Genomic DNA, 27,148 nt, shown 5'->3' with positions numbered 1-27,148 from the left:
GTGTGTGAGTCATATAGTTCAAGCTGTGCGTGGTGCTGCTATAGAAGGATTATACATGTACCCTGGGCTGTGGTGGGAAGGCGCAACAGGCGCACCACAGACAACTCTCAAGAACGTCGCGTATATTAAAAAGTTTTGATATTTCCCCGTATAGTCAGAGGTTGTCAAATTAATGAGAAGGAGAGCCGTGAGTGCTCTCTCAGTCCGTTTCTAAATGGAGCTACTTCGGTTTTCCGCTTTTTGGTGTGGAACGATCCTCTTGGGTAGTGTCGTGTTAGAGCCAACGGGTGAGTGTCGAACTTTTATTCGCTGAACGTCTTAAAGTTGATGGTTGCTGTTATTCTGCCAGCTTGTCAGAATTCTAAATATTTCCAAATATTGCATAGAAAGTAGCCTATTTTTAGAATTAAACGGCGTGAATTGCCGAAGGTTTCGTTTGGCGGTGTCTTTTCGCTTCCTTAAAGTAAAGACTTAATTGTCTGAATGTAAAGCAGGTGGGGAGATGCATACACGCACGACTACACGAGTCTACAAAACAGACGCGGTTATTTAAATATGAATAAGCACCTTGTTATGCAAATTAACAACTTCGACTTGCGACTCAAGTCAGGAGCCAAAAGAAGTTGTGTAATTGCTCATATTGCGACAGGCTCATTCAACGTTATGCATCACACGGCAAGTGGGTTAAATGAAATGGAAATTGCGCTCATATTTCAACATAATAAAAAAAAATCATTTAAGAATCTTGCATGTTGTGTATATATACAAAAGTTTCCCCGCTTTGGTGCCTTTCCAAAGCTGAAAAGCACCACCTGTTGGCATTCACAACCTGCATAGCTCCTATCTGAGAGGAATTCAGCACGTTTGATGTGCAGCCACCACACACTGGTCTGTCATTCCTCCATCTGCCTCAGACTCAGTCGCAACGGCACCAAGTGGCTTTGACTGCAGCTAATCCTCTCTCCTTCTCTCTGCAATTATGTGTAGCCCTGGGTGACAATTACTACCATTCACCCCTTGCATGTCCCCGCCTCCATGGGTTTAAATAACATGGCTCTGTGAGACGACTCTTGCTCTAATGATATAATTACTCTGGCTCAAGCTATACACTAACCCTCAATGCTGAATTACTACTCCAAAATAATTCACCTTCGGGGTCCCAGATTTTTATATTGCACTTTAGAACCCGTTTTGTCTGGAGTTCTCACGTCATGTCATGTCATATACTGTATATACACACACACACACACACACACACACACACACACACACACACACACACACACACACACACACACACACACACACTTAAATAGTAAATTCTTTACTATAATATGTGTGTGTGTGTGTGTGTGTGTGTGTGTGTGTGTGTATATATATATATATGTGCCTATATATATACACACACACACACACACACACACACACACACACACATACTTAAATTGTTAATTATTTACTATATATATGCTATATATAAAAAACTATATATATATACATTATGTGTGAGATTTGGCATTCTCCAGCTAGGCAAAGAACTAAAGCAATATCCGTCTGCAATATCCTGCTACCATTGAGAGGAAATCTCTAGCTTGGTTTAGAGAGTGCCAGTTGCACCAGGATGGTTTCTGCTGCTGCTGCTCTCTGTCTTCGCACCGCAGGTTGTATTTATCTTCAAGCCTCAAGCCGCACTTCTAACTCCACCCTGCAGAAAGGGCAGAAGGAGTTACAGTGGGCCTTTTGTCCTCCTGGGTCACAGTGAGTGCGCGCCGCACCTTTTCCTCGAGTCAGTGAGAAGACTCAACATTTCCAAGGGTGAAGAGAGGTTGTATATTGGCGCTGTGAAGAAGCATGACCCCCACAGTGTGTGTGCAACCTGAAGGCACTGCAGAGGCTTAGAGCATGGCCAGTGCAGAGACAGACTGCATGCAAGTGCCTTGAAATAATGGTCTATCTATACGACCACCAAGAAGGCATTTTCCTCCCCCCGCCTCATAATTACACACTCAGGTCAAAACTGTCCCGCAAATGTTATTCCATTTTGCGGAGATAATTTAATTCTCTGTGTGACAGAACATCTTGAGGAGGAAACCTTGGAGCTGTTTGGGGAAGATGGTAACCTACTTTCAAGTATTGGTTTGGTTAAAGCAGGCCTATATGTTGATGTAACTAACAGGTTCAGCTTCCTGTGCACGTGGGGAATCAGACATGCCTCAAATGTGCGGTTGCAGTATATGGCAGGGATATAGCGATCACGTGGCCTGGCCTGTATCTGTATTTCTCTCTCACCCACCCCACCTCCTGTCTGCCCCTCTCTGTTTTAGTAATTAAGAGTTTCTGATTTCTACATGCCTTAGTTTTTCGTTGAAGATTAAATGAAAAGATCTGGAATAAGTGCAATGTGTACCACATGGAGATCTCAGTTTTTACTCTCTTGTTCGGTCTGTCTGTCTCTCCTCTTCTCTCTCTCTCTCTCTCTCTCTCTCTCTCTACATCTCCCTACGCACTCTCTACCAGGCCAGACCAACATACTTACAGCAGGTGGCCTACAGCATGTGCTCTGTTTTCACTATTGTGGTCTGCAGTCTGTACTGCTATACCTCAGTGCTACCAACTCACCATGATATGGCCTTACCAAGAATTATAACCATAAAGATGAACTGTAACTCTAATGATAATGATGTGAGCATCCACACTGATGAACGATGGTGAGCGATGTGTTGAATGTGGCATGTTGAGCAAGACACCTGAAAATTGGATGGATCTTGATTAGCCGTTAGTGTTTATCATTCATCAAATTGCTCAGAAAGTGAACCCAGCAATATCGTTCACCACTGACATTCTTATACTTATACAGTAGTTGTGGTGGGGCCTCTGCAGTTCTTGGTGTGTGGACAGACTGGACAGCCCTTGACTTTGTCCCAGGATGGGAGTAGGGCTAGGCCCTATGGACAAAATGTAATATTATGACAATATCTTTGACCAAATGCCTCAATATTGTGACAGGGTTGTGGGCATGACTATTTGCATTCACAAAACAATTTACACAACTAGATGCTTGATGAATATTCATCACTAATGCCTATAAAATAAAGTAAAGCAGCCTTTAAAATCTGGAAAAGACAACAATTATGCCACAGTGCAATAACAGAAATCCCAGATGATATCTACACTTGTATCACAATATCGATATATAAACATATTGCCCTAGATGGGAGTGGACTGTCCCTCACATTCACTGGACAGATTTTCTTAGTGATTCCAACACTGGTACAATACGGAGGGAGTTCAAGATAATTGACATATTCTCCCCTGTGCAGCTTTCAACCCTTGGAAGATCCACTTTGTCCACATGCTTTAATGTGTTGCTGTTGGAGAGAGCAGCGTTCCCTGTTGTTGGAGCTGTGAAAGGAGAGAGTAGTGAGGTCGGGCGTGAAGGGATCTTCTGTTATCAGCGATGTCTCCATCAGCAGTCAGTCTGTCTGAGAGCAGTGCTGCCCACCACAGTGCAAGGAAAACCCGATAGCTACAATTGCAGAGTTTGTTGTAGGAGCACAAAGCTCACAGACACACATGCACGTGTAGTGCATAACATCACACACCTCAAACAAACAAAAACCCATCCAGTTCCTTTTTGATATTCACAAACTCAATTGGTGCCGCCACTGCCTGCCTCCTCTGATGAAGAGCGACTCACCGGCTCGACAAATTAGAGAGTTGTGTGCCGAGGAGGGGAGATGTGTCGCTGTACTCTTTGTTTGTTGTCGTTGCCTGTCTGCCGGTTGTCTCCGCAGATGATTATCCTAGCCCACAGGCACTCATCATCACACAAGCCTGTCTGGCTCTCTCTCTCTCTCATATACGGGTCTGTCTGCCAGCATAGTCAAGTCTGAACAAGACCCTCTCAGCCCGCTGGCACAGCACACTGCTCTTATTGTTAAGACTACACATGAAAGCCTGCTCCTCCCTCCCACTTCCATCTTCTAGGAAGAAATAGTTTGGATGTTTTATTATTATTATTGCGGTTTCTGTGCGTTTCTGTTCCCACTTTACTGCCATCAGTGAATCCTGAGTGTTAATTTACTATTCTGCTACTCATCACACAGTTTTGTGTTTGTGTCTTGTCTCCATCTTGTATTTTCTGTCAGAGATGGTCAGGTAAACCTTTGTCTGGGTTGCCTGCATCAGCTGCATTAGTCATAATTCGTAATGCTGAGAAGCTGATTATTGACTACTTTAATGGTCTATGGACAATTTTATCTTCTTACTTTAAACAAGTGAGGCAGGGACAGTCTGTTCTGTTCGTTAGGCTACTTAAGAGGAACACATTCATGCAGGTCAGCAACTCTTGTCGGTTTCTTAATACCCTGCCTACAGCAATCGGTGAACAAAAAAACTCGGGAACAGATGGGTGGATTTTTGTGAAACTTGATGGGAACTTTAGGGTCTTTAGGTTGAAAAGGTCAAGGTGACACTAAATGTCAAGGTCAACTTTGAGAACAGATGGGCAGATTTTCTTGAAACCTGATGGGAATAATCATTAGACTGCCCCAAAAAGAATGAATGAAATGAAATTGCTCAGCTGAGCTCAACTGAAGCTGTTCTATAAATTCAAACCGCTAACTTGTATCCTCTCTTCCCTTCTCCATCATAGAGGCCAACCTCAGAGGCATTATCAAGTTAAGGCAGCTGTGCAAATTCTGCGATGTTGAAGCCTCCAGCTGTACTCCTACAGGTAGCTGTGTGGTGGGCTGTAAGATCACATCCATCTGCCCCCATGTGGATGACGTCTGCGTCAGTATTTGGTGAGTAAATGATAACAGGTGTGCATTTCTATTGTGCCTTTTTCCTAACCGATTTACAATGTGCGTTAAATTCACCCATTGACACAAAATCACACACCGACGGTGGACATGCAAGCCGGTACCACCCTCATCGGGAGCAAGTTAGGGGTTCAGTGTCAAGGACATTTTGACACGAAGCCAGCATGAGTCAGGGATCAAACCAACCGCCTTCCGGTTTCAAAACCCCCACGCTACCTCCTAAGCCACAGCTGCGTATAACTGCTGCTATATCTATATTCACCCACCTGCATGCTAACATGGTCAATGTTTGACTTTAACCACTTTCAACGTGGCGTCCCTATTTTGGACATGTCATTGAAGCTGGTTGCAGATTATCACAGTTTACGTGCTTGTTGTATTATGTGCATTTTAGAACCAACCATGGGGTATAAAGCTGGGCTGGGAGTTAACGAGGTTCAATGCATTAAAGGGAAAACGTTAATACTCTTGTGAAAATGATATCAGATGAGGAATGTTTTTAGAATGGCTGTGATTTAAGCAATAGCACACTAGAGGGATGGTGTTATTAGCTGCAACCACACAGCTAGTTTAAGCCGGTCTTCAAACTTTTCAAGCGCAAACCCGTTGGCAGCTTATCAAATTAAGTACTTGTTTTGCATTAGTTAAAATGAAAAGAATACTTACAAGAACAGATGTAAAACAGCCACTGTAAAGTACATGTCAATATAATGCAACACCTTAAAGGCCCATTCAGTGATGGAATTGTAAACAAAAGGGTAGTCCCACCACCAGTATGTTTTTATACTCTTTATAGAAGTACACTTCTATAGATAAATTATTGGTAAATGACAGGCACCAGAGTCAATAACTCACTGTATACTTAATGACATTACTGCCAACCATTTCCCAAAGTACTAGGCAGTAGGCAGTAGTTTGTTAGATTTTTGAGGAAGCCATTGGTTTCCATTAATTTCCGTATGTGAACTTGAGATACTGATACCGTTTAGCCAACATTGACTCAGTTATTTGGGTAGGGTTAGAAACGTTTTAATGGCCATGTAGAAAATGTGAATAAACGCTAAATCTAAAGATACAGCCATTAACAGAAAAAAGGTAATGTTTATGTACAATAAATGGCAGAAGCTGTGAATAGACCGATCCTTTTAATAGTATCATAGTACCCAGAGGGACCTGCTCTCATGAAAGGTCCTCTGAGAGCCTAACATTTTGTCTTTGAAATGACCTGTACTGTAAATAAACAAATAATATGTTTTCATTCATTTCAAAACCATATGTAAACAATTTTTGTGGGTAAATAATGGCAACGTGGAGCATGGTTTGCTGATTGGTTATAATGCTAGAGCCCGAGCAAAATGTTCCTCTAATCGATTTGAAAAACTTTTATTTAACCATTTTAGCCCAAGTAAAAAAAAATAATAATCTAAAATGGTTGATCTACATGCTCACAGCACGTTGCGTTAGCATGCAATGTGAGCTTTTAAATCTGCTATCTGTGAAACCTTTCAAAAATGTGCTTACAATGACAAATAGGGACTCGGATATCGGCCAAACCTGTCGGGCTCTAGTTGGCGTGTCAACCACATAATCACAGCATCTTGGTTTGAGTGGACACATGTTACCTGTCTTTCCTCATCCCCATCTCTGCTCCTGGTTTCCTGTCTGAATAAGAAATCATTGTAAAAGTGTTGACAAGGCATGAGCACCTAACAAGCAGGTGCTATCAAATCTACAGTAACTGTAAATGTGAGAGGTAGAGAATGACAGATTTGTATACTGTAGGTCTTAAAAGCGTGCGGCAGTGCTACTGTTTCTTATTATGCTATGTGATGACAGCGTACTGTAGTATGAGCTGATGTCAGCAGAAAGCTAATGCCATGTGCGAGCACGTATACACCCGTTCAGATACATTTCACAACAGCATGGCCAGTGCTGCTCAGCAGGGAGCCATTGTGACCTCTAATTGAATATGTATATTTCTGCACCTCCAGGGTTTGCCTCGCTGCATATTCTGTATACCATATGGCAGTATATACGTTTCCTCTGAGTCTGAATAACCTCTGAATTGCAATAAATGTCTTATTGCAGCGACTGTAGGCTGCTTAATCACAAATCACAATGACATGAACCCTAGCGTCCCTATTCTACATACTCTTTGTCCATGTGTGGCTGAAATATTATAGCATATTTGCACAACAGTACTAAGATTTCATCTAAATAATCTCAAATCGGTTTCAAATGAAAGCCAGCTGAGGTGGAACTAATACTTTTTGTTGTCCAGGAGGAAGCAAGATGACAACGTCACAGTAGAAACCATTTGCCACAACCCTGCTCACAAGCTGCGTGGCCTGGTGCTGGACGACTACAACAACAGCAAGTGTGAGATGAAGGAGAGGAAGGGAATGGGCCTACAGTTCTTCATCTGCTCCTGCTCTGAGGAAGAATGCAATGAGCATCTCTTCTTCACCCCCTGTGAGTTAAACCTTTTATGTACCAAGCGATTTAACGGACCATACCGGTGGTCTGGCATGTTGAGCCCATTAACTTTGACTCACTTTATATTTATGCCATTTGATCTTTTATGGTCTGAAAATCAGCTTACAGAGACATGTCTATTGGCTATTATTGCACCCTCTTTTTTGTCAAAGTTCAGTCTGGTAACTCACATATAGGTTTTATTTATAAAATGTAAAAACAAGTGTGAATAATATCACATTTGACAAACACATTTCGGTGGTTCAGCCTTCCCTCAGTGTAGTCAAGGAAGGCCCAAACACAAAAACACGCTGGTATGCTGCCCATGCCTAACTAAATAAAATAAAAAAAATACACCCAAAGGACATCTCTGTGAGTGCTCATGATTCTTCTTCTACTCGAAGCTGTGAATAGACAATGACTTTTATTGATGGCAGTACGGTACTTTAATATCACATTGGTGGATTTTTGTAAATAATGCCTTGTTGGATAGTTCCATGTAACACTGGTCTATGCTTGCATAATGATAATTTGTTATGTTAGGTTACTAAGACCTCTCATTAACGGCAGTAACCAGAAATGTGTTTGTTCAGAACTGGCATTTTAATTAAACTAGATATAATTAGCTATACATGCTGTGATAAAAATGCTGTGTGTCAGTGGATACAGCCTAGCGAGCAGCTGTTTGCAATAGGTTCCCGTGATTTGATGATCTCTCCTGGTCGAGCTATAATTTACACACAAACACACAGACATAAGCTTTTGCCACACCAGAAATCAACTGGTGATGGATGGAAGTTGCAGAACCCAGAACCCAGGTCTTCCAAACAATTCTTCTTGATGTGGAACAACAGTACGGCATGCAGGAACAGCGCAGCGGGGCATGTAGCATGTTTCTCCATCTGTAGAACATAACACAGTCACGTCAGCATCACGCTGTTATGCAATCCCCCATCAAGCTTGTCATGTAAAGTGTCACGCATGAACACTAACACGTGTGCAGTGTAACACGCTCTTCCAGATACATGATTACAAACAGGCTCTCTGCACTTTTTTAGAAGCATCTTGGCTTGTAATCCCGGGCCCTGGAATCAGATGTATTTTGACTACGGCATCCAGGCAATAATAACACGGAGGTAACATTTCTGGAGACCTGGCTCTTTGCGTAGAGTCTTAATTGAAAGCATCTGTGCGTCGCAGACGACGTCATGGAAACACATTCCCTTGGCTGTTTGAGAACCGCTCTGCTTCCCCGGGTTGACTGGTACATGACAGCGTTCATAATAAAGGAGCTGTTGTAGAAATTAATGGAGAAAACCAGAAGACATTAATATCAGCAAATGCTCTTAAATAACTACCTAAACCACCCCTGAGCCTCTGCGCTGATGTGCCAATCAAACCTCAAGCTCTGACTGCTGGAAAAGACACCAGTCCCCCCCCCCCCCCCCCCACACCCCCCGACACCTCATCTCTGAACTGACCTCAGATGTGTTACTTCGTTGAAATTGACCACTTAGGCCCTACATTATTCTTTGTATTTGTTGCTTTTTATTTTATTTTTGGAAAACATTTTCTCCTATAATAGTTTTTCGTTTTTTTTCATTGTTTATTTAGATCCCCATTAACTGCCACTCTACTCTTCCTGTGGATCCAAAACATAAAAAAGCAAAATATTTAAACATCCATTTTTAAATAGTAAGTGAAGTAATTTAGCAAGGTTATATACAAACCTGCCTAAAGCAGCATCCCAAATCCCCACCATCCAACCCATTCCCTTCTCCCACCTACCTAATGACATGCCCAAAAATAGTGATGGCAGGTTGAAAGCGGTTAAGCCCCCTTGTATTTTTTGCCCAGTCCCCCAGCCCCCCCTTTTTCACCGTGGCCAGACTGTTCAGAGCTGTAAACCTCTCATGATGTGAGGCTCCGTCCATCCGTCCGTCCAGAGGTGCGAGTGGGAGACGAGGACGCGCACAGTGACAGGTTTGTTGTGTGAGACATCGCCGCCTCTCACTCTGCGAAAAAACCAAAACAAACTGTCTGGGGCCACGCTGAGGATTTCAGACATGTGGTTTCCTGTCTAGAAAAAAAAATAGCTCCAAGCAGAGCACTAGCGAGATGTCCTCCTCCCTCCTCCTCCACCTCCTCCTCCAGTATACTGTATGGCTCCCAAGCACAAAAACATTTATACTACTGTACAAATATATGTCAAAAATGTTTATATTGTCTGAAAATATGTAGAAATTGGACAAAAGATATTTAAAACATGGGCTGGGTTTGCAAAATATGTGTCATATACTGTATATAATAATATTTTAGATCTACAGTATTTTGGCCACTGAAAGTATTATTTTCCCCCATATATTTTATTTCTGTATATTTCAAAATGGGCCCAGCAAACCTTGATGCATTGTCATTATTTGGCACACACAGTAGCCAGCAGAGAGAACGTGATAATGACTCACTCACAACTCATCAAACTGAGCAGCATTCTGGGAGTTCTGTTGTGACACGTGTTGTCTATGTCTGGATATAGTTTTTTATTGCGTTTTTCTTTTCTTTACTAAACCAGCCTCAAAGAAACAGGACCATAAACATGAGCATAAACTTTCACTTGCAGACACGCCAACCCTCCTTCAAAATATCAGAATCAGACATGAGCTATAAAGAGACACAATATGTGGTTGACTGGGTCATGGTTTTGCGAGCAGTCTGTGTTCGCAGACCAGACGCTAACTTTAGCTTTCCGATGCTTATAGACATTCCTCAGGGAAGTGTCAGGTTCCTCTGCAGTGCTGAGAATATTACTTTACACTCACCCAGATGCAGATATGGTCTGCAAAGATAGAATAGGAGTTTTATTTCCTTTCACAAGGGACAATGAATTATCACATGCACGGATCCAGACAAGTGCAACTGGAAAAAAGAAGAATACTATAAACTTGTCTGAAATAGAACTCAACCCTATTGCCAAAGAACAGAGAATGTTTAAAACTCAATCATTTAAAAAGATTCAAATCAAACAAAACATTTCTAATCTGTAACACGGATACCTCTTCTTTCCTCTTTCACATGCCTCCTTCATCCCATTCTTCCTCCTCTTTCTTTCTCATCATCATCATCACCCTCATCATAAGCCTTTCCTCTTGGTTCCTCAGACTCAGACTCGCTGGATGTCCAGGTGGTCTACGTGATCCTGGTGAGCCTGGTCCCCCTGCTGGTGCTGGCGGTCCTGGTGGTCACGTCCTTCTATTTCTACCGGGTCTACCGGCAGCGCTACACGGGCACCAAACGCAAGAAGGGCCCGCTCGACTTCAGCGACGCCCACGCCATCATGATGGAGGATGAGGGCTCGGACAGCAGCTCAACGCACGCCAACAACCTCAACCACAACACGGAGCTGCTGCCCATCGAGCTGGACTCGCAGGTGGGGAAGGGGCGGTTCGCCGAGGTGTACAGGGCCAAGCTGAAGCAGAGCTCAGCGAGCGGGGAGCAGGGCTTCGAGACGGTGGCCGTCAAGATCTTCCTCGACGAAGAGTACGCCTCCTGGAAGAACGAGAAGGACATCTATTCAGACGCGGACCTGCGGCACGAGAACGTGCTCCACTTCCTGACGGCCGAGGAGAGGAAGGCGCAGAAGCAGTACTGGCTCATCACGGCGTACCAGCCCCGCGGGAACCTCCAGGAGTACCTGACACGACACGTCATCAGCTGGCACGACCTGTGGATCCTGGGGGGCTCGCTGGCACGCGGCGTGGCCCATCTCCACAGCGACCACACGCCTTGCGGGCGCTACAAGGTGCCCATCGTCCACCGAGACATCAAGAGCTCCAACATCTTGGTGAAGAATGACCTGACCTGCTGCCTGTGTGACTTTGGCCTGGGTCTCCGCCTGGATAACTCTCTGTCTGTAGATGAACTGGCCAACAGTGGACAGGTATGCCTTTGCTTTAAATAATAATAATTATAATACCTGGAATTTATATAACGCTTTCCTAAGTACTCAAAGTCGCTTTACATATATGTGTGTGGGGGGGGGGCGGGGGGGGGGCCAGGGGGAGAGGGTGAAACAACAACAACTTTATTAGTACAAAATGAACTAAGATAAGCAAGTAAGAATTACTCAGAGTAGCTTTCACCTTTTTAGTTTCACCTTTTGATGCACTTTTTATCCACAAGGGAAACATCTGTCCTCCAAAGTGTAGCCCAAACACAAGGTAAGCTATGTTGAATTGAACTGTAGACAAAGTAATTATGTCAATTATGTTTCAAAATCCACAAAAATGGCCACAAATTATATATTTCAGCAATTATGCAGGAGAGTATTTTGAGTAGTCAAATTACATCAACAATACATTATGAAACTATATGTCCAGGGTCCAAATTAATGTATATTTTGAAACAGTACAGTATATACATGCCGTAAATAAACTGTGTGTTTGCGCGCACATGTGTGTGTGCGTCCCCACACATGTGTTTATTTTAGATATCGGGGTGTTTCCGGTTAGAAATTGGTCTCTAACCAATTGTCCATCCTGCTATCGCTTTGAAGATGTGAACATCTGTTCTCAGAGATCATCATTCTTTCATCGTCGTTCTGTTAAATCCCGGTGCTTCAAACATGGATCAACGCAGGTCATTAAGGACATTTTAAAAGACTGTCCGTCCTCCTGCAGAAGCATCTGATGTTTCAATCTCTGGAAAGGAGAGGAGAGAGGATTGTTAATGGTTCGAACCTTACGTTCATTGTCATTTGGCGTCACTCGGGGACAGTAAATGGCCCTTGGTGTGTTTGACTCTAATTAGCTGTTGGCCTCCGAGGGATTATGCTGATAAAATAGTTGTAAGCGGTGTTAGCTTCTTGTTTTACTGTAGTCGTCAGACAAACAGGCTTGATTGATTCTTAATGGAGCTATTACAGGGGAGTCGTTCAGACTCTGTTATGAATATGAGTCATTATGAAAAAAGCTTCACTCTTTGCTGCACAGCACATCGACTGCATCGGAATGCCTCTAATGCATTAAGCGTGCCAGTGAAAACATTTCCCGAGGTGCTAATGATAAAGAGTCCTAATGTTCTGCTTGCCTTTCAGCTGCCTTTCTTTATGCAGTCATAACGTACATCATGTACATACTGTAATGTGCGCGTGTTGATTCAGCATACTGTGATATAATGCATACGTGCACAGTGAGATTAAGGCAAAGTAAATGCTGCTGGTGAATATCTTCTGTAGCTGTTAAGTTTGTCTACTTTGTCTGCCCCTCTGGCAGGCGGCCAAGCATCGTTTAAAAGTCACGTTTTGTTTTGGAGATCTGGTTGCTGTTTGTACACACAGTAAAACAGCCTAAATTAACCGTAGCCAAAGGTATTTGAAATCCATAACTTTAATGTGCTACCCTGGATTCAAACCCAGGTCTCCTGCTGTATGTGCCAAACGTTTTATTGTTGAGGAATAATGCAGAACGCCTTTTGAGTTTCATGCAATACCTCTTGTCAACCGATTTCACCACTCATGCTATAAAGCTGGATGTTAGCGAAAGCGGAAGTAGTCCGTTGGTGAAGTTAACCGCAGTAACTCATTGTTGTGTGGTTTCAGGTGGGTACTGCCAGATACATGGCCCCGGAGGTGCTGGAGTCGAGAATCAACCTGGAGAACATAGAGTCCTTCAAACAGACCGACGTGTACTCCATGGCGCTGGTGCTGTGGGAGATCACGTCCAGGTGCAGTGCTATCGGAGGTAAGGCGTGTTCACACACACACACTGCACACCACAGAACTGAGGGCAGCTGAATTGCTGCCCTAATTCCTTTTTTAGTCATGACTACATGTTGAGTCACATCAGTGTTAAGGACTCCAGGCCTGCTGCAACCTTCTGCAGTGTTTTTATTTTTTACACTGGGCCCTACCTTGTAAGGGTACATGATTGGATTATTAGAAAGGTAGAAATGGAACCAGGGATGTTTACTTCAAAAGATATTGGTAGCAAATGTGAGTTAAATAATTCTATGAGGACTCGAGGAGCCACATTTTTCTTTATGTATTCAGGTCTCCTCTCACTCGGTCAAACTTTTATTTAAACTTTTAATTACATCTCTGGGTTTGATGCAGGCACTAATGTCGGCACTAACTCCTGTCAGCGCTAAGTATTGAGAGTCTAAACCATCACAGTGGATGTGGTGTTCCTGATTTGTAAGTGTCAGCAATATTCCACTGACCATGTACAAGCTGGATTAATGACAGGCAAAACTAACCGGCAAACAAATATCACATCCCTCTTCCCCTTTATTTGGATAACCACTTTAATAGGATAGGTACTGTAGGATGCACAAACGGAAAATAAAATGGCGAAATAATATGCAATTAAATCCAGTGTTCTTGTGTTGGATTTTCACATTTCATTAGGCTCACCTTTTGAGTTGGTTAGTTCCATTTGTATCGGTTTGGCTTCTTTGTGTTAAACCTGCAGTTGTGTGCTGCTGATAAACATTTTTGTCACCACCACCCTCAGCCGTAGCGCCGTGATTGGCGCATGTTGAAAAATATTATACTCAGTAATTTTCACCATTGCGAACAGAGCGACATCTAATGGAGGATCCAGTTGTAGAGGTAGAGTAGTTTGTTTTTGTTGTTTGTGGATTTCCTAGGATATACCACCCTTGTGAATGGACTAGTGTGTGTGAGAGAGAGAGATACTAGTGACATGCACATGGCCAAGTGCAGCCGCAGAGTGACATGGCTCTCACCACTCAAGCAAAGAGATTATTTTTTATCACCTTTAGGAAGCTCACCCTCCATGTGAGCTCGGTGTGAAGCCCTGGGATCTGAACTTGCCCTCATTACTCAGTGTGGGAACCAACGTGTAATGTGTCAGGCCATTCCATCCATCTTGTGGAGGTCTCAGGATCAGCCTTAAGCTTAACTAATGTGCTGTTGTTCTTGTTTGTCATTCAGTCCGCAAAAACAAGGCCAGGATATGTGCAAATAATAGAAATGGGTGATTATCTGAAGGTAAAGCACGGGGTCAGTATTTCACGTCCACAGAGTCATTTGTTTTGACTTCCTCGAGTGTCTCTGTGGTCCAGTTTGTCGCTGTGACCGGTCCTGTCTCCATTGTGTCAGGGCTGTGATTGAGTGCTGACCGCCTCCACCACGGCCGTTTCCTGTTTTGCCATCATCACCCCCCCCCCCACCCCTACCCGCACCCCACTCCCCCGTGCCCCCCCTGTGGCACCTTGAACCGTATCACCCTCTTAACGTGGCCCAGGGCTCCTCCGAATAGAAAAACACGAGCTGAAAGTGACCTGCCGTCCTCTCGCGCTTTCCTCTCCCAACAGCAGGGGGTGAAGAACATGCATGGCCCATGGGCACACCGCTGAAATGAAAATAGTCCCTTTCCTGTTTTCCGAAGGGGCCACTGTCCCAAGACACCCTGTTATTGGCAGGCTGAATTTACTGCCCCTCAGCTCCCTTCACATGAGGCCGCTGTGGGAGTCAGACTGGATGGAGTTTGTAGACTAGACAGGAAACGTGTTTATGGTTTGGGTTCATCTAACTAGGAGGATCCAGGAGTTACTTTTTCCTACCTGGGAGCCATTTTGAGGACGATCCACGGATGGCAAAGCTTCTTTTTTTCTTTACATCCCATTCACCTTTCTTTGGTTTGTTTCCAGTCAATTACATGATAACTCACACCGTTTATTCATTCACTCTCCATACGTTCAGTCTTGACAGGCAGACACTGCATTAGTCACAGTGAAATAGAGACACGTTAAACATCAGGGCCCTTGGGGCCTTCAGCACACAGGGACTCCATCTCTTTCCCTCTTTCACCCCCCCCCCCCCCCCCCCCATATTCCTCTTTGTCTCCTTATCCTCTCATCTCCTTTTCCAGAATATTTCAATTTTATCCTTTCTTAATTTCTTTCTCTCTCTTTTTCCTTCTCTCTGTCCTGGCCTGACGCCAGTGAGACGGCAGTAAATGAGTTCCGTTCTCGAGCTGCAGAGACACTGTGGAGCAGTGGTTCCCAGACCCAAAAGAGAAATTAGTTTGCCCGGGACCCAAACTAGTGAAAATGGCAGATCTACAAGCTCTGCTAGATCTGCTTTTTTCACTACTTCTTAAACTTTTTAGCGGTGCCAACCGCTCTACACTTGGCTTTGACTCCGTGTCTGTGTGTCTGTCTGTGTGTCTGTGTGTCCGTATGAGCCCGGGATGAGCACGGCAAAGAAGCAACACATACAAACACACGCACACACACACACACACACACACACACACACACACACACACACACACACACACAGACTTGGAGATTGCCTATGCCATCTCTCCTCTCATTGGCCACACGTGCCACTGGTTATCAAAGAGGGGTCCAGGGACCCCCAGCGTATGTTATGTCCGTCCGCCCGTATGAGCACGGGATGAGCACGGGATTTTAAACAGCTATAACTCCAGTTTGCAGCATGCCACTAAGTCCAAATTTGGTATGTGGACTTAGACCACCAATACGGGACGAGCACGAATTGCTGAAGCCCCGCCCCCTCTGTCTTCCCATTGGCTGGCCTTTAAACAGCCGTAACTCAAGTTCGCAGCATGCTACGGAGTACAAATTTTGTACATGGACTAAAACCACCAATAGGGACGAACTGTAATTACTTAAGCCCCGCCCCCTCTGTCTGCCCATTGGCTGGCCTTTAAACAGGCATCATTCCAGTTTGCAGCACGCTACCAAGTACACATTTGGTAAGTGGACTCAGACCACCAATAGGGACGAACTGAAATGAGTTAAGCCCCGCCCCAAAGGCACCGCTTCCTTCACACAGGGTGTGATTTTTTTTATGTATTTATGGAAATTATTAGATTTTCTTTCATTTTATTTCTGGAATACTTTTGACACATTTTTGGAATTGTTTTTAATTGATTAAAAGTACATATTTTTAAATGCAGGCAATGGAAAAAATTTACTCGTGGCCCATAAAAATTGGTCTGCAACCCAAATAAGGGTCCCGACCCACTGTTTGGGAAACAGTGCTGTAGAGGGACAGCCGTCTGTCCTGGAGAGGAGAGGAGAGGAGGTGAGAGGAGGGGAGGGGAGGGGAGGAAAGGAGTCTTCCCACCCCTGGATAGGAACAGGAACGGTAGAAAGAAGCAGCTGGGATAATCCATGTGTTTTGGTTTAGTCTGCCGTCTTTCCTTGCATTCCGCACACTGTTATCTTCCCCACCCTTCTTTTTCTCTCTCGTTCTCTCTCTCTGTCTCGTGCCATCACTTCTTCCACCACTTTACTCTCCACCTCCTCTTTCTCTTGCATCTCTTTATCCATCTCCCCCTCTTTTCTACACCCTCTCCCTCTCTTTTCTACACCCTCTCCCTCACAGCCTCCAGAATGTGTCTCTCTCTCTTCTGAGACTATGACAGTGAAATGAACAGTGGTGGAAAGTAACTAAGTACATTTACTTAAGTACTGTACTTAAGTCAAATTTTGATGTATTTGTTTAGTTTTGGTTACTTAAAAAAAAAAGTTTTAGTAAACTTTAGTTACTAGTTACTTTGCAGATATAAATTATTACATTATAAAACATACATTAACCACTTAAGCCCGATTTTATACCTAGGCTATTTGAAAATAGCCGATCTACTATCTGCTATTTTCAAACATTTTAGTACTTTTACTTTTGGTACTTTAAGTACATATTGATACCAATACTTTTTGTACTTTTACTCAAGTACATTTTGAATTCCGGACTTTTACTTATAACAGAGTACTTCTACATTGCAGTATTGATACTTTTACTTAAGTAAAACATTCCACCACTGGAAATGAACAATGTGTTGATGATGTTAAATGTTTGTACCAACACGTCCAGTCTTCTACCGTGACTCATCTATAGGAATAATAAACCACTGACATGACAGCCACGCTTCACTGTGCTCTGATCTGGTACATGCAGAGACATGTCACTGTGTGTGTGTGTGTGTGTGTGTGTGTGTGTGTGTGTGTGTGTGTGTGTGTGTGTGTGTGTGTGTGTGTGTGTGTGTGTGTGTGTGTGTGTGTGTGTGTGTGTGTGTGTGTGTGTGTGTGTGTGTGTGTGTGTGTGTGTGAAACTGATGCATGTATTTACTGTCTTATGTTTCATCACCTGTAATGAAGTCACCATGCTGGTTCACTCTGGACCTCTGAGTCAGTTACAATACACACAATTACACACACACACACACACACACACACACACACACACACACACACACACACACACACACACTGACTCATCTCAGTGCATCATTGGAATTACTGGATGCGTGCTTGGTTTCCTTGTCTCTCTTCTCTGCATTGTCATCTGTCGCTATGTACGCTGATCTCTGATCAGTTCTCTGTGTCTCAGTGGCACTCAGCCCCACACAGCCACTTTTCTCACAGTAGCTTAAGGTCCCCGATCTGATCTCAGACCTGCCATGCATGGAGAACAACCTGGTTTCAGTATCATCATTCCTCTACCTTCCAGCAGTATGCGGAACGAGAAAATACGCCAACAAAAAGAAGCAGACAGGCACAGAGAGAAAGACAAAAAAAAGACAGACGTGGAAGAGATAACGGAAAAAGGAATCCCTGCGAGAAAAAGAAACGGAAAGAGGAGACACCAAAATGAAGAAAGAAAGAGTGAGAGAGTAAAAACAGACAAACAGAAAGAGAGTGATTGAGAGAGAGAGGGAGAGATGAGGGGAGAGGCCAATGTTCCTTTAAATGTCTCCTGTATAATTTAGCTGCTCCAGATTTAGGACTTGGGACGATGTGGAGGGCGTTTCCCAGGCGGGTGGGGTTAAGACGGGAGGGGGAGGGGGAGGGGGGGGGGGGTGGAGACATGCCTTCAGTCCCCAGAGGAGAGGGATAGGAGACGCGAGACGCGAGGTTAGGGCAGCTGCTGGCCAGATGTCAGCCATCCAGTCCGCTGTGACTGGGTGGAGTGTATGTGCGTGCGTGTGTGTGTGCGCGCGCTTGAGTCAGAATGCGTGTGTGTTTGAATGCTGGTCTGTGACAAATGACTTAACAATGTGTGAACATCGCAAAACAAGTGTCAGAGCTACCCAGGTCTAATTACAACCATGAGAACACTCAGAGTCCCAGAAAAACATACATTGCTAATTACTAATAATTAATTAGCGAGTGCTTGTTAAAGACTGTGCAAGGTTGTGTCTCCTCGCACTGTTTAGGGAACAGAGATATTTTGCGTTTTGCAGCACCAATGCTTGGTATAATTGTAATAAGACAATTCTCTAATTATCTTGGCTTTGAACAAAGATAATCACTCATGTCGACGTGGGTTAACGTCTCAAAGTCACGTTTTTACATAACCTTTTTCTTTTGTTTATTTCAACAGTCGTGGTTAAGAGAGGGCTTGGCTCACAGTAACAACCACAGTTCAATCAGTACAACTCAAATTTAATTTAAATATTTGTAATTAATATAAAATGACGAAATGAGAAATACATTTATTTGGTTTGGCGATGAATGGCTCTGCTTTTAGGTACTCCGATGGAGCACACTACATTCCCCTACCGAATAGGGGCCTGCTGACTTCCCATAGCACATAAGAGCAGAACCAAAACAACAAGTGGTCCTTGACCTTTAGCTATCTTACTGGGGTGGTGTAGGGTAGGGGTTCTCAAACTTTTCCATGTCAACAACCCCCAAATTAATATGTATTTAGCCACAGACCCCCATCTGAAAATATTTTGTGTCAGGGACCCCCATACAAGACTTGTGTTTTTAAAATGTTTCAAAAATATAAGAACATTGTTCATATTTCTTTTAACATTTAAAAAAAAAAGATCTACAAGCTCACAATGTGCCGCATTGCGATTTTCAAACAGTGTTAAAGTGGTTAAACTGACCACTGGTGTAGGGTAAGGAACAATCCTAGAAGCACCAACAACAGCACAATCAGCAAGCAAGGAATAAGCAATGAAAACGTCCTGTTTTAATGGTGCGCTCTATGACTTAAGTATTTGATTGGTTGAGAATAGAAGTGTGGAACCGAGACCAACCCAATGGTCGTCCGCCAAAGACTTTCCTGGCGGCACTTGCTCAGCGCATGTCATTGTTGATGCTCATTTTGAGTGTTAAAAGTACAAGCACCCATCTAGCCTAACCCAATGGGTGCTTGTCGGAGGTGTGTCACATGGCATCATGTGGTGGACATAACAGATGCCCTGTGCAAGGTTCCTTAAGGCTACAGCATACTCCTTGTGGAAACAAAGTGCGGCAAGGTAATAACAAAATACCGTCATTGCGGATTAAACAAACAAACGCATTGCCCTGCCGAAGTTTGTTTTGGCAGTTCTTTCACCTCCAAGATTTTGGTCATAAACTCAAGGTGCGCTCATGTTTCATATTGTTTTATTTCCCCAATCTGCCAGTATGGACAGTTTAGAAGAAAGGCTGGCCGAGGATGTTAGGCGGTACGAACCCCTATAGTCCCTCTCTGAGGGACTATAAACACAACTAGATGGCAATTACGTCATGCAGAGAGATAGCGCACAGTTTGTCCACTGTGTCTGTCACCCAGACATGGCGAAATCTTCACGACAAATTAGGTTAAAGCACGTCAGAGATTGATGTAAACAAAGAGTGGATCCAGGTGGGAAAAGAATCACTGTCCCAGCCGTGGGCGGTGTCTAACGTTCAGCACTCAGAGCAGGGCTGCATCAAGTATAAAACCATTTGATCCACGAGTCAAAAAGAACATTTGGACTTTGTTTGAAGTATGCTTCCAGCTTCAGACAGGGTGGTGGACAGCAGACAGGACCACTTCCTGTACGTATGAACGAGGAAACCAACTAGGGGCATAATGCTTCATAATAACGTTAGGTGGAGCAGTTGGCAGATCTATAAAAGACATAATAGTCTGGAGCTATGGAAACATGACAGCTCTGCCAGAAACATACTTAGATCATCACAAAGCTCCTGCAGCCTGAGCCGACAGGAATCCATTAAGGACCCCCCCCCCCACCCCCTAAGATATGTTTGTGGCATTTTTATGCTTTATTTCGAATAGGTCCTTGTTGAGACACGACGGGGGTATAGATTCGAACCCAGAGCACAATGGTCTGCACGAACTGGCTGAGCCACAACACCCCAGTTCAGGAGTTTCTTAATTCTGGTTGACTGCTTGTCTGATGGTACTGAATTGGTGTCGCAGAGTAAAAACCTCTTTAATCGCTGTAAATTCCACTTACACTTACTACAGACATGGAAGCTAGTTCCCTATTCTCACGCTGTGCTAAGCCTCGCTGTGCTTGACTTGCAGTGTTGCTTCATGAAAATCTTGTTGTTCTGCAGTGTTTAACCTTTGCAAACCACTGCAATCCTTCCTGTTTCTCTGTTGCATTTTAATAGCCTGTCCTATTTCAGAATTTAATTCCAGGTTTGACTGCATGAAAAAACAACAACCTATCCTTCCTGTTAGACCAATGTTGACATAATTCCAATTTGGAAAATACCACTTGTGTTTATGCCGCAAAAAAGTGTCCACGTGAGCAGACTGTGTGATCCATTGTTTTGGAGTGAGCCTCTAAACAAGATTTCACAACTGTTTTCAGAATGGGATGGTGGTCGTGCATGTGGTCATTACGCTCCCTCAGGACTGTCAAACAGAAATGAAACATCTGTCTCTATGTTCTAAATATTGACTGAGGGGCGGGTACCATGTATTTTAACTTCAAACGCTGAAACCTGATCCTTTATTCCTTGCTACAAAAATGCATAACAAAATGGAAAAAGTAAAAGAAAAAACGAAAGAGAAAACAGGAAGTTTCAGCCTTTTAGTTTCAGTACTGCTGCATTAGTCTGTGTCCTACAACACTGTGTCCACAATTCCTGTCTGTGAGCTTCATGACTTCCTGTGAGCCTCTCTCAGCAGTGCAGGCTTCTGCAATTTTCTCAACGCTGAGAAAAAAACGGTCATTCTCCCACGGGCACGCATCTGATCTCGGCCCACTTCCTCCCATGTGATCACCGATAGTTTACGCTTGAAATCTGTACGTACAGTAATACCGGTCGTCGGTATAGCTTTCGGCATTCATTCTCTTTAATGATGGCTGTAACAGATGTATTTGGTAGCTGGATACTTGACATTCACAGAGAATCTATTTCTAAAATGATCAAGTGTGCCCTTGCCCTCGAACAACCCTCCTTCTTCCCTTGACTCTGTCTCTGGCTGAGGCTGTTCTCCTCTCACTGTTGAGTAGGTTTCGATATTGAGTGGTTGTGCTGCTTCTAATTCACAGCCCCTATCAGGCTTCAATCACAGTAAATCTGCGGGAACAAAAGTTTTTTAGATTCGACTTAAAACCCTTCTCACACTCTCACAACCCAACAGTCAGACCTCTCCCGCTATCTGCCCCGGGATCCCTGCTGAAACTGCTGTTCTTTTAAACAAGAGCTCTATTGCTTCAAAGGAAATACGAGTCTGATTTGTTGTTCTTAGCCTCGAGGAAAGATTAAATCAATGTAAAGATAAATATTCTTTGGAAACTCTTGACCCGAGGTTCCCAGACGCCGTGCACTCCGTGCCAGCGCTTTGAAACGTTGCCTTGAGTAAACTGCTCAGCGTTCTGTATGTTGTCTTTGACGAGCACTCTTGGAGACTGGTTGGTTGTGGAGGAGAGTTGACGCTCAGCCCAGTGCTCTGTTGGTGAGATGCTTTAACCCTTTAAGAACGGGAACGCATCTGTGTAATTTTTTATTTCTTTGGCTATTCAAAAATAGAAAATCTACAAGCTCATAGCGCGGCACCGAGCTTGTAGATCTGCCAATTTTTTTTTTTAAACATGAACATTTTGTGCATGTGTTTTTAAAGCGAACATTTTTAACTCAAATCTTAGCTTCTGGGGGGATTCTACAAATGTCTTCTAAATCCTAATTTAAAAAAAAACAAAACATATTTGCTATATTATCAGTGGTTCTCAAAAATGATATGACCGTGCGTGGACCCCCATCTCAAAATATTTTGTTTCAGGGACCCCCAGAAGCTGTAACAGAGTCAAAAATGTTCGCTTTAAAAAAAGATATATTAAAAGATTTGCACACATTTTCACGATTTTTCAAAAATAGCAGATCTAGAAATCTTACAATGACAGAGATGTGTTCCCTGTCTTAAAGGGTTAAACACACTGACAATGAAGGCAAAAATGAGATGATATCAAATAGCAGATCTCCCCTCAGGCCTGGTTGGCCCAGTGACACATCATTTCTTCAGCCATACTGTATGTTCTGCTGCTATTGCCGTTTAAAGTTACCACCTGCAGTCTAGCCTTAGGGTTAGCTGTAGTGTGTAATGTATACTCATATTAGAATATACATAGTTGACTGCTGAAGTAGAATGTGATGACTACATTTAATCTGGTACCTTTGCTACGGTCCTACCATCTTTTCACGTCTTCAATTCAGCAGAAGTTTGATTTGTTTCATTTCGTGTGTGTTTCAGTATCGTGTGTGTTTCAGTACCGTGTGTGTTTCAGTTTCAGCGCTCGTTCGCACGAATCAGAATAACTTTAGAGACCTTTTTCTCTTTTGTGTGTGTTCTACTGCATACTGTATATTCCAGACCTACTGCGACAGATTTCACAAATGTATTCTCTCTCCTCGGCTGCCCTTTAGATCACTTTCAGTTATGGTAATATTTGAATATTATATTATACTGTATATATCGTTGCTGTCGGGCAGAAAACTTGCAACAGTAGCCGATCTACAAGCTCACAGTGCGTCGCAACGCGATGCGTTATGAGCTTGTACACCGGCTATTTTGGAATGTTTTTAAACTGAAAGTGGAAATGGTTAAGTCTGTTGGTTTTATAGATATTTAACCAATGAAAAGTATTAACAAGAGCTTGTGACTAAATAATAACTACATTGGATCCATTGGAACACAGGTTCATGTTTACATTTCTTGAAAAGTAACAGTTTTGAATTTATACATAGGCTACAAGGTCTCCACCCGACACAGCGACAATATAGTACTTTGGCGCATTTTAAAACAAAGTCTTATGAATGTGTTTGTTCTGTGTGTTTGGTTACAGAGGTAAAGGAGTATGAGCCTCCCTTCGGGAGGATCAGAGAGCATCCCTGCGTAGAGAGCATGAAGGACAGTGTTCTCAGAGACAGAGGCAGACCTGACATACCGAACAGCTGGATCAACCACCCAGTAAGACATCCTCTACTTCAGCCATTACCAACCTGTAGGCCCTCTGGTGGGCCGTGAGGGTATTGCAAGTGTGCCCATTCAATCTGGGAAAGCATCTCTTGTCATTTTAGATTTCTTTGGCTGTTCAAAAGTAGCAGATATACAAGCTCATAGCACGGCGCCGAGGTACGTGCTTTATTTTTTAAAGGACACATTTGAAAAATATTTTGTTCCAGGGACCCCCAGAAGCAAAGATTTGAGTTACAAATGTTCGCTTTAAAGAATATATATTCAAAGATTTGCAAAATATAATCTATTTTTTTTTTAAATTGGCAAATTCACAAGCTCACTCGGCACTCTGTGTTGCGCTATGAGCTTGTATATCTGCTATTTTTGTACAGCCAAAGAAATCTAAAGTCACACAGATGAGTTCCCGGATTGAATGGGTTAATATAATAATATTATGTAAAACAAATACTATGTACTACGTTGATTGATCCAAGCCGGAACAAAGTCGTTTGATTGATTTATTAAAATAAACATGCTCTGAAAATGCACACGGCCCACCCATCTGACCACTTAACTCTGTTAAGTGATCAAATGGGTGGGCCACAAACTCCTTCTGAGATTCTCAAGTGGGCCCTGATCCAGAAAAGGTTGGGAGCCACTGCTCCACACCAATGGCTCTTGAAGCCAGACTTAACACTTTGTTGTAAGACTGTGTTGAAAATAGACAATCTATAAGCTCACAAGGCGTCGCTGGTACGACACATGAGCTTATAGATCGGCTATGTTTGGTGTGCGACGATGTCATACGACGGAGCATAAATTGGGCGTTACTGTTAACGTTAGCGTTGCTTGTGAAGTCAAGACCCACTATTTTGATTCGTTGGGCAGTTTTCGAAATAAATGTTGCAAAAGTGTGATGCAATACAAACAAACAAATGGAAAAAACACAATCAAATCCAATGACATTGTGTCAAGGAACACCAGTAGAGAATAAATGAAAGGGTAGCAACAAATATACAATTACATAAAGCCTTCCTGTACAGGTGTCTTGAGAAGTGCATCCAGGCACTTCCTGCCTCCTACAGTATCATACGGGGAGGACAAAAAATGTCAAACAGATTTATTTTGTAATAACAGTTACTGTATATGTGCCTTTTAAGTCTTAAATTGAGCCTCAGAGGTTTCAAAAAATGGTGCACTGAAATCGTAGCCTGCAAGATAACCAAGTCTGCTGTTTATTTCACTGTTGAAATTGGTTTAGTTTCTCATCCTAACTGATGTTTTTGAAGGTCTAAAGGTTTTTAATTGAATGTACCCTCCTGGAACATGTGGACACACAGAGGGAAAGTGTTCCAACCAGTTAATCACTCTTCTTAATACAGGATAAGTATTTAGTGAGTGATCGTGTGTGTGTGCTGTCTTGCTCCACCTGCAGGGCGTCCAGATTTTGTGTGCCACCATCGACGAGTGCTGGGATCACGACCCCGAGGCCCGCCTGACGGCCCAGTGTGTCGCCGAACGCTTCAACGACATGGAACACCTGGACAAGCTGTCCGTGCACTCGGACAGCTCGGAGGAGAAGATCCCAGAGCCAGAAGAAGATATCTCCTCCACTGTGGATGAGAAGTAAGAGTGCAACAGCTGCAACCGCTGCCCCCCTCTGGGCTATCTCATGAACTGCAAGCCAAAAACAAACATCCCTGGTGTCTGTGTGGCAGGAGATGAGAGGAAGGTGGGATGTTTTCTTTGCTCAGGAATGTGTGACGGGAGGAGAGAGTCCGAACGTCGTGGATGCAGAAAGGGAAACCAAGTCTGAATCACCAGGGGATGGACTTACCCTGTTAAGTGCCCCAAAGACCGGATGAAGCCATACATGACCGTGGGAGAAAGAATTACACTATAAAGCCTTTGTAACTAAATACTGTTTTGCACTTTATCGGTGTATATATAATATATACACATACCAAATTATAAATAATGTATATTCAGCTTCTGTTTATTGAATGCGACAAAGTAATGCAGGAAATAGGAAATGGAGGGACCAAGTTTTTACCAAAGAAGGGAGAAATGGGAGAGGTGCGTCAGGTGGTAACACTAATATCCATTTGGCCAGGTAATCGACCGGCTGCTCGGACATCTTCGGAGTGTCTTTGAATGGATGACTAAAGGAACCAGGTGACAGCGCTATGCAAGGAATCAAGGTTTAGGAACGGTTTCTGCTGGCGTGAAATGAAAATGACCCTGAGCTTGCAAGCGGAGGGGAAAAAGCAATCGGAAGCAATAAGCAGAGGGGAACGCTGAAGCATAATAAAGACAGTGAAATCAGCCTTGAAAGGAAAAAGGGAATACTATATGTATATATATTACTCTGAGGACTTAGAGCTATAAAATATATAAAAGTCTATTTAATCGGAGCCGGAGGACAAAATGAGATATCAATATCATTACTAAACGACTCAGAACTGGAAGTCCATCAAGGTCCAGCTTGTCTGCCATGAATGCTGGATGTCTTCATAGACGTTTTTATGACAGCAAAGGGAGTTTTTCCTCCCTTTCTCATTAAAGATTTTTTTTATCAAAATCCTTTGTGTATAAATGTTCAAAGCCATAATTAAAAGAGATTCAGTATTCAATTTATCAAGACTTTCCTTTTGTGGTGATTCTTTTTTTAATCAGCTTCACTGTTTGTTTTATTGCTCATCTTAACCTCAACTGACCTCGAGTCAGAAAGATAAAACCATAGAGGTGACATGTCATTAAGAAACCTCATTCCAGAATGGTAGTGGCTGACGTTTTGCCTGTTCTGAACTTGCTGTAATTGTAGCCTATGGGTGAAACAGGCTTTTGTTGTCTTTATAATCCTTGTAATTTATACCAGTGGTTTTCAACCTTTTTCATGCCAAGGACCCCTAAATTGATATACATTTGGCCGTGGACGCCCATCTGAAAATGATTTGTGCCAGGGACCACCAGAAGCAAAGATTTGAGTTCAAAATGTTCGCTTTAAAATATATATATTCATATATTCATATTCACATTCAAGATAAAAAGGAAATAGCAGATCTACAAGCTCATAGTGCGCCACTCGGTGCCGCGCTATGAGATCTGCTATTTTTGAATAGCCAAAGCTAATCGGTTAAAACGATTGTTGACTAATTTCGCTGGGGACCCCCTGGTACCCCCCCAAGGACCACTGGTTGAGAACCACTGATTTATACCAATAATTGTGGTGAATAGGCTGTGTGCTAACGTTGTGTGTGTGTGTGTGTGTGTGTGTGTGTGTGTGTGTGTGTGTGTGTGTGTGTGTGTGTGTGTGTGTGTGTGTGTGTGTGTGTGTGTGTGTGTGTGTGTGTGTGTGTGTGTGTGTGTGTGTGTGACTCCAGGTAGTGATGTGTGTGATTGGTCGGTAAAGTTGTACCTACTGCGTAAAACGTAATAATGTTGTAGTAGACATAGCAGGCCTATATCGTAAAGCCATATACCTGAGTTGGCAAATGAAAAGCGTTGAGTGTTTTCAAGCTCACTTCAGATATTCAGTCAAAACTGTTTAGGTCAGACTCGTACGGCTCCCATTTGCACAGCAGCCAAGCTGAAAATGCATAAATACATTTAGTTGGAACAAATGCGCTTTGGGAATGCCGTGAAAGTGACTAATCAGCAG

General features: G+C 43.2%; 1 protein-coding gene across 2 annotated transcripts; it reads left to right on the top strand.

The window, feature by feature from the left end:
* LOC311062145 (TGF-beta receptor type-2-like) lies at positions 1-26,124 on the top strand. Of its 2 annotated transcripts, none has more exons than XM_084080976.1 (7): positions 1-287; positions 4,655-4,805; positions 7,105-7,295; positions 10,436-11,235; positions 12,895-13,036; positions 23,375-23,499; positions 24,923-26,124. In XM_084080976.1, the coding sequence occupies exons 1-7, from the start codon at positions 215-217 to the stop codon at positions 25,115-25,117; spliced, it is 1,677 nt and encodes a 558-aa protein (XP_083937102.1). In that variant the 5' UTR covers positions 1-214; the 3' UTR covers positions 25,118-26,124. The 2 variants fall into 2 exon arrangements, with proteins under 2 accessions (XP_083937102.1, XP_083937103.1); XM_084080977.1 differs by having other exon boundaries at positions 2-287; positions 10,457-11,235.
* Positions 26,125-27,148: the final 1,024 nt, after the last annotated feature.

This window comes from Gymnoscopelus microlampas (genome assembly GCF_963454915.1).
Source record: "Gymnoscopelus microlampas genome assembly, chromosome: 15".
Taxonomy (NCBI): Eukaryota; Metazoa; Chordata; class Actinopteri; order Myctophiformes; family Myctophidae; genus Gymnoscopelus; species Gymnoscopelus microlampas.
This window is presented reverse-complemented; position numbering and strand designations above follow the sequence as displayed.

Coding starts and splice junctions, on each gene's coding strand:
- LOC311062145 (XM_084080976.1), top strand. CDS start 215: ATGGAGCTACTTCGGTTTTCCGCTTTTTGGTGTGGAACGATCCTCTTG. Junction 4,806..7,104: donor GACGTCTGCGTCAGTATTTG/GTGAGTAAATGA, acceptor TTTGTTGTCCAG/GAGGAAGCAAGATGACAACG. Junction 13,037..23,374: donor CAGGTGCAGTGCTATCGGAG/GTAAGGCGTGTT, acceptor GTTTGGTTACAG/AGGTAAAGGAGTATGAGCCT.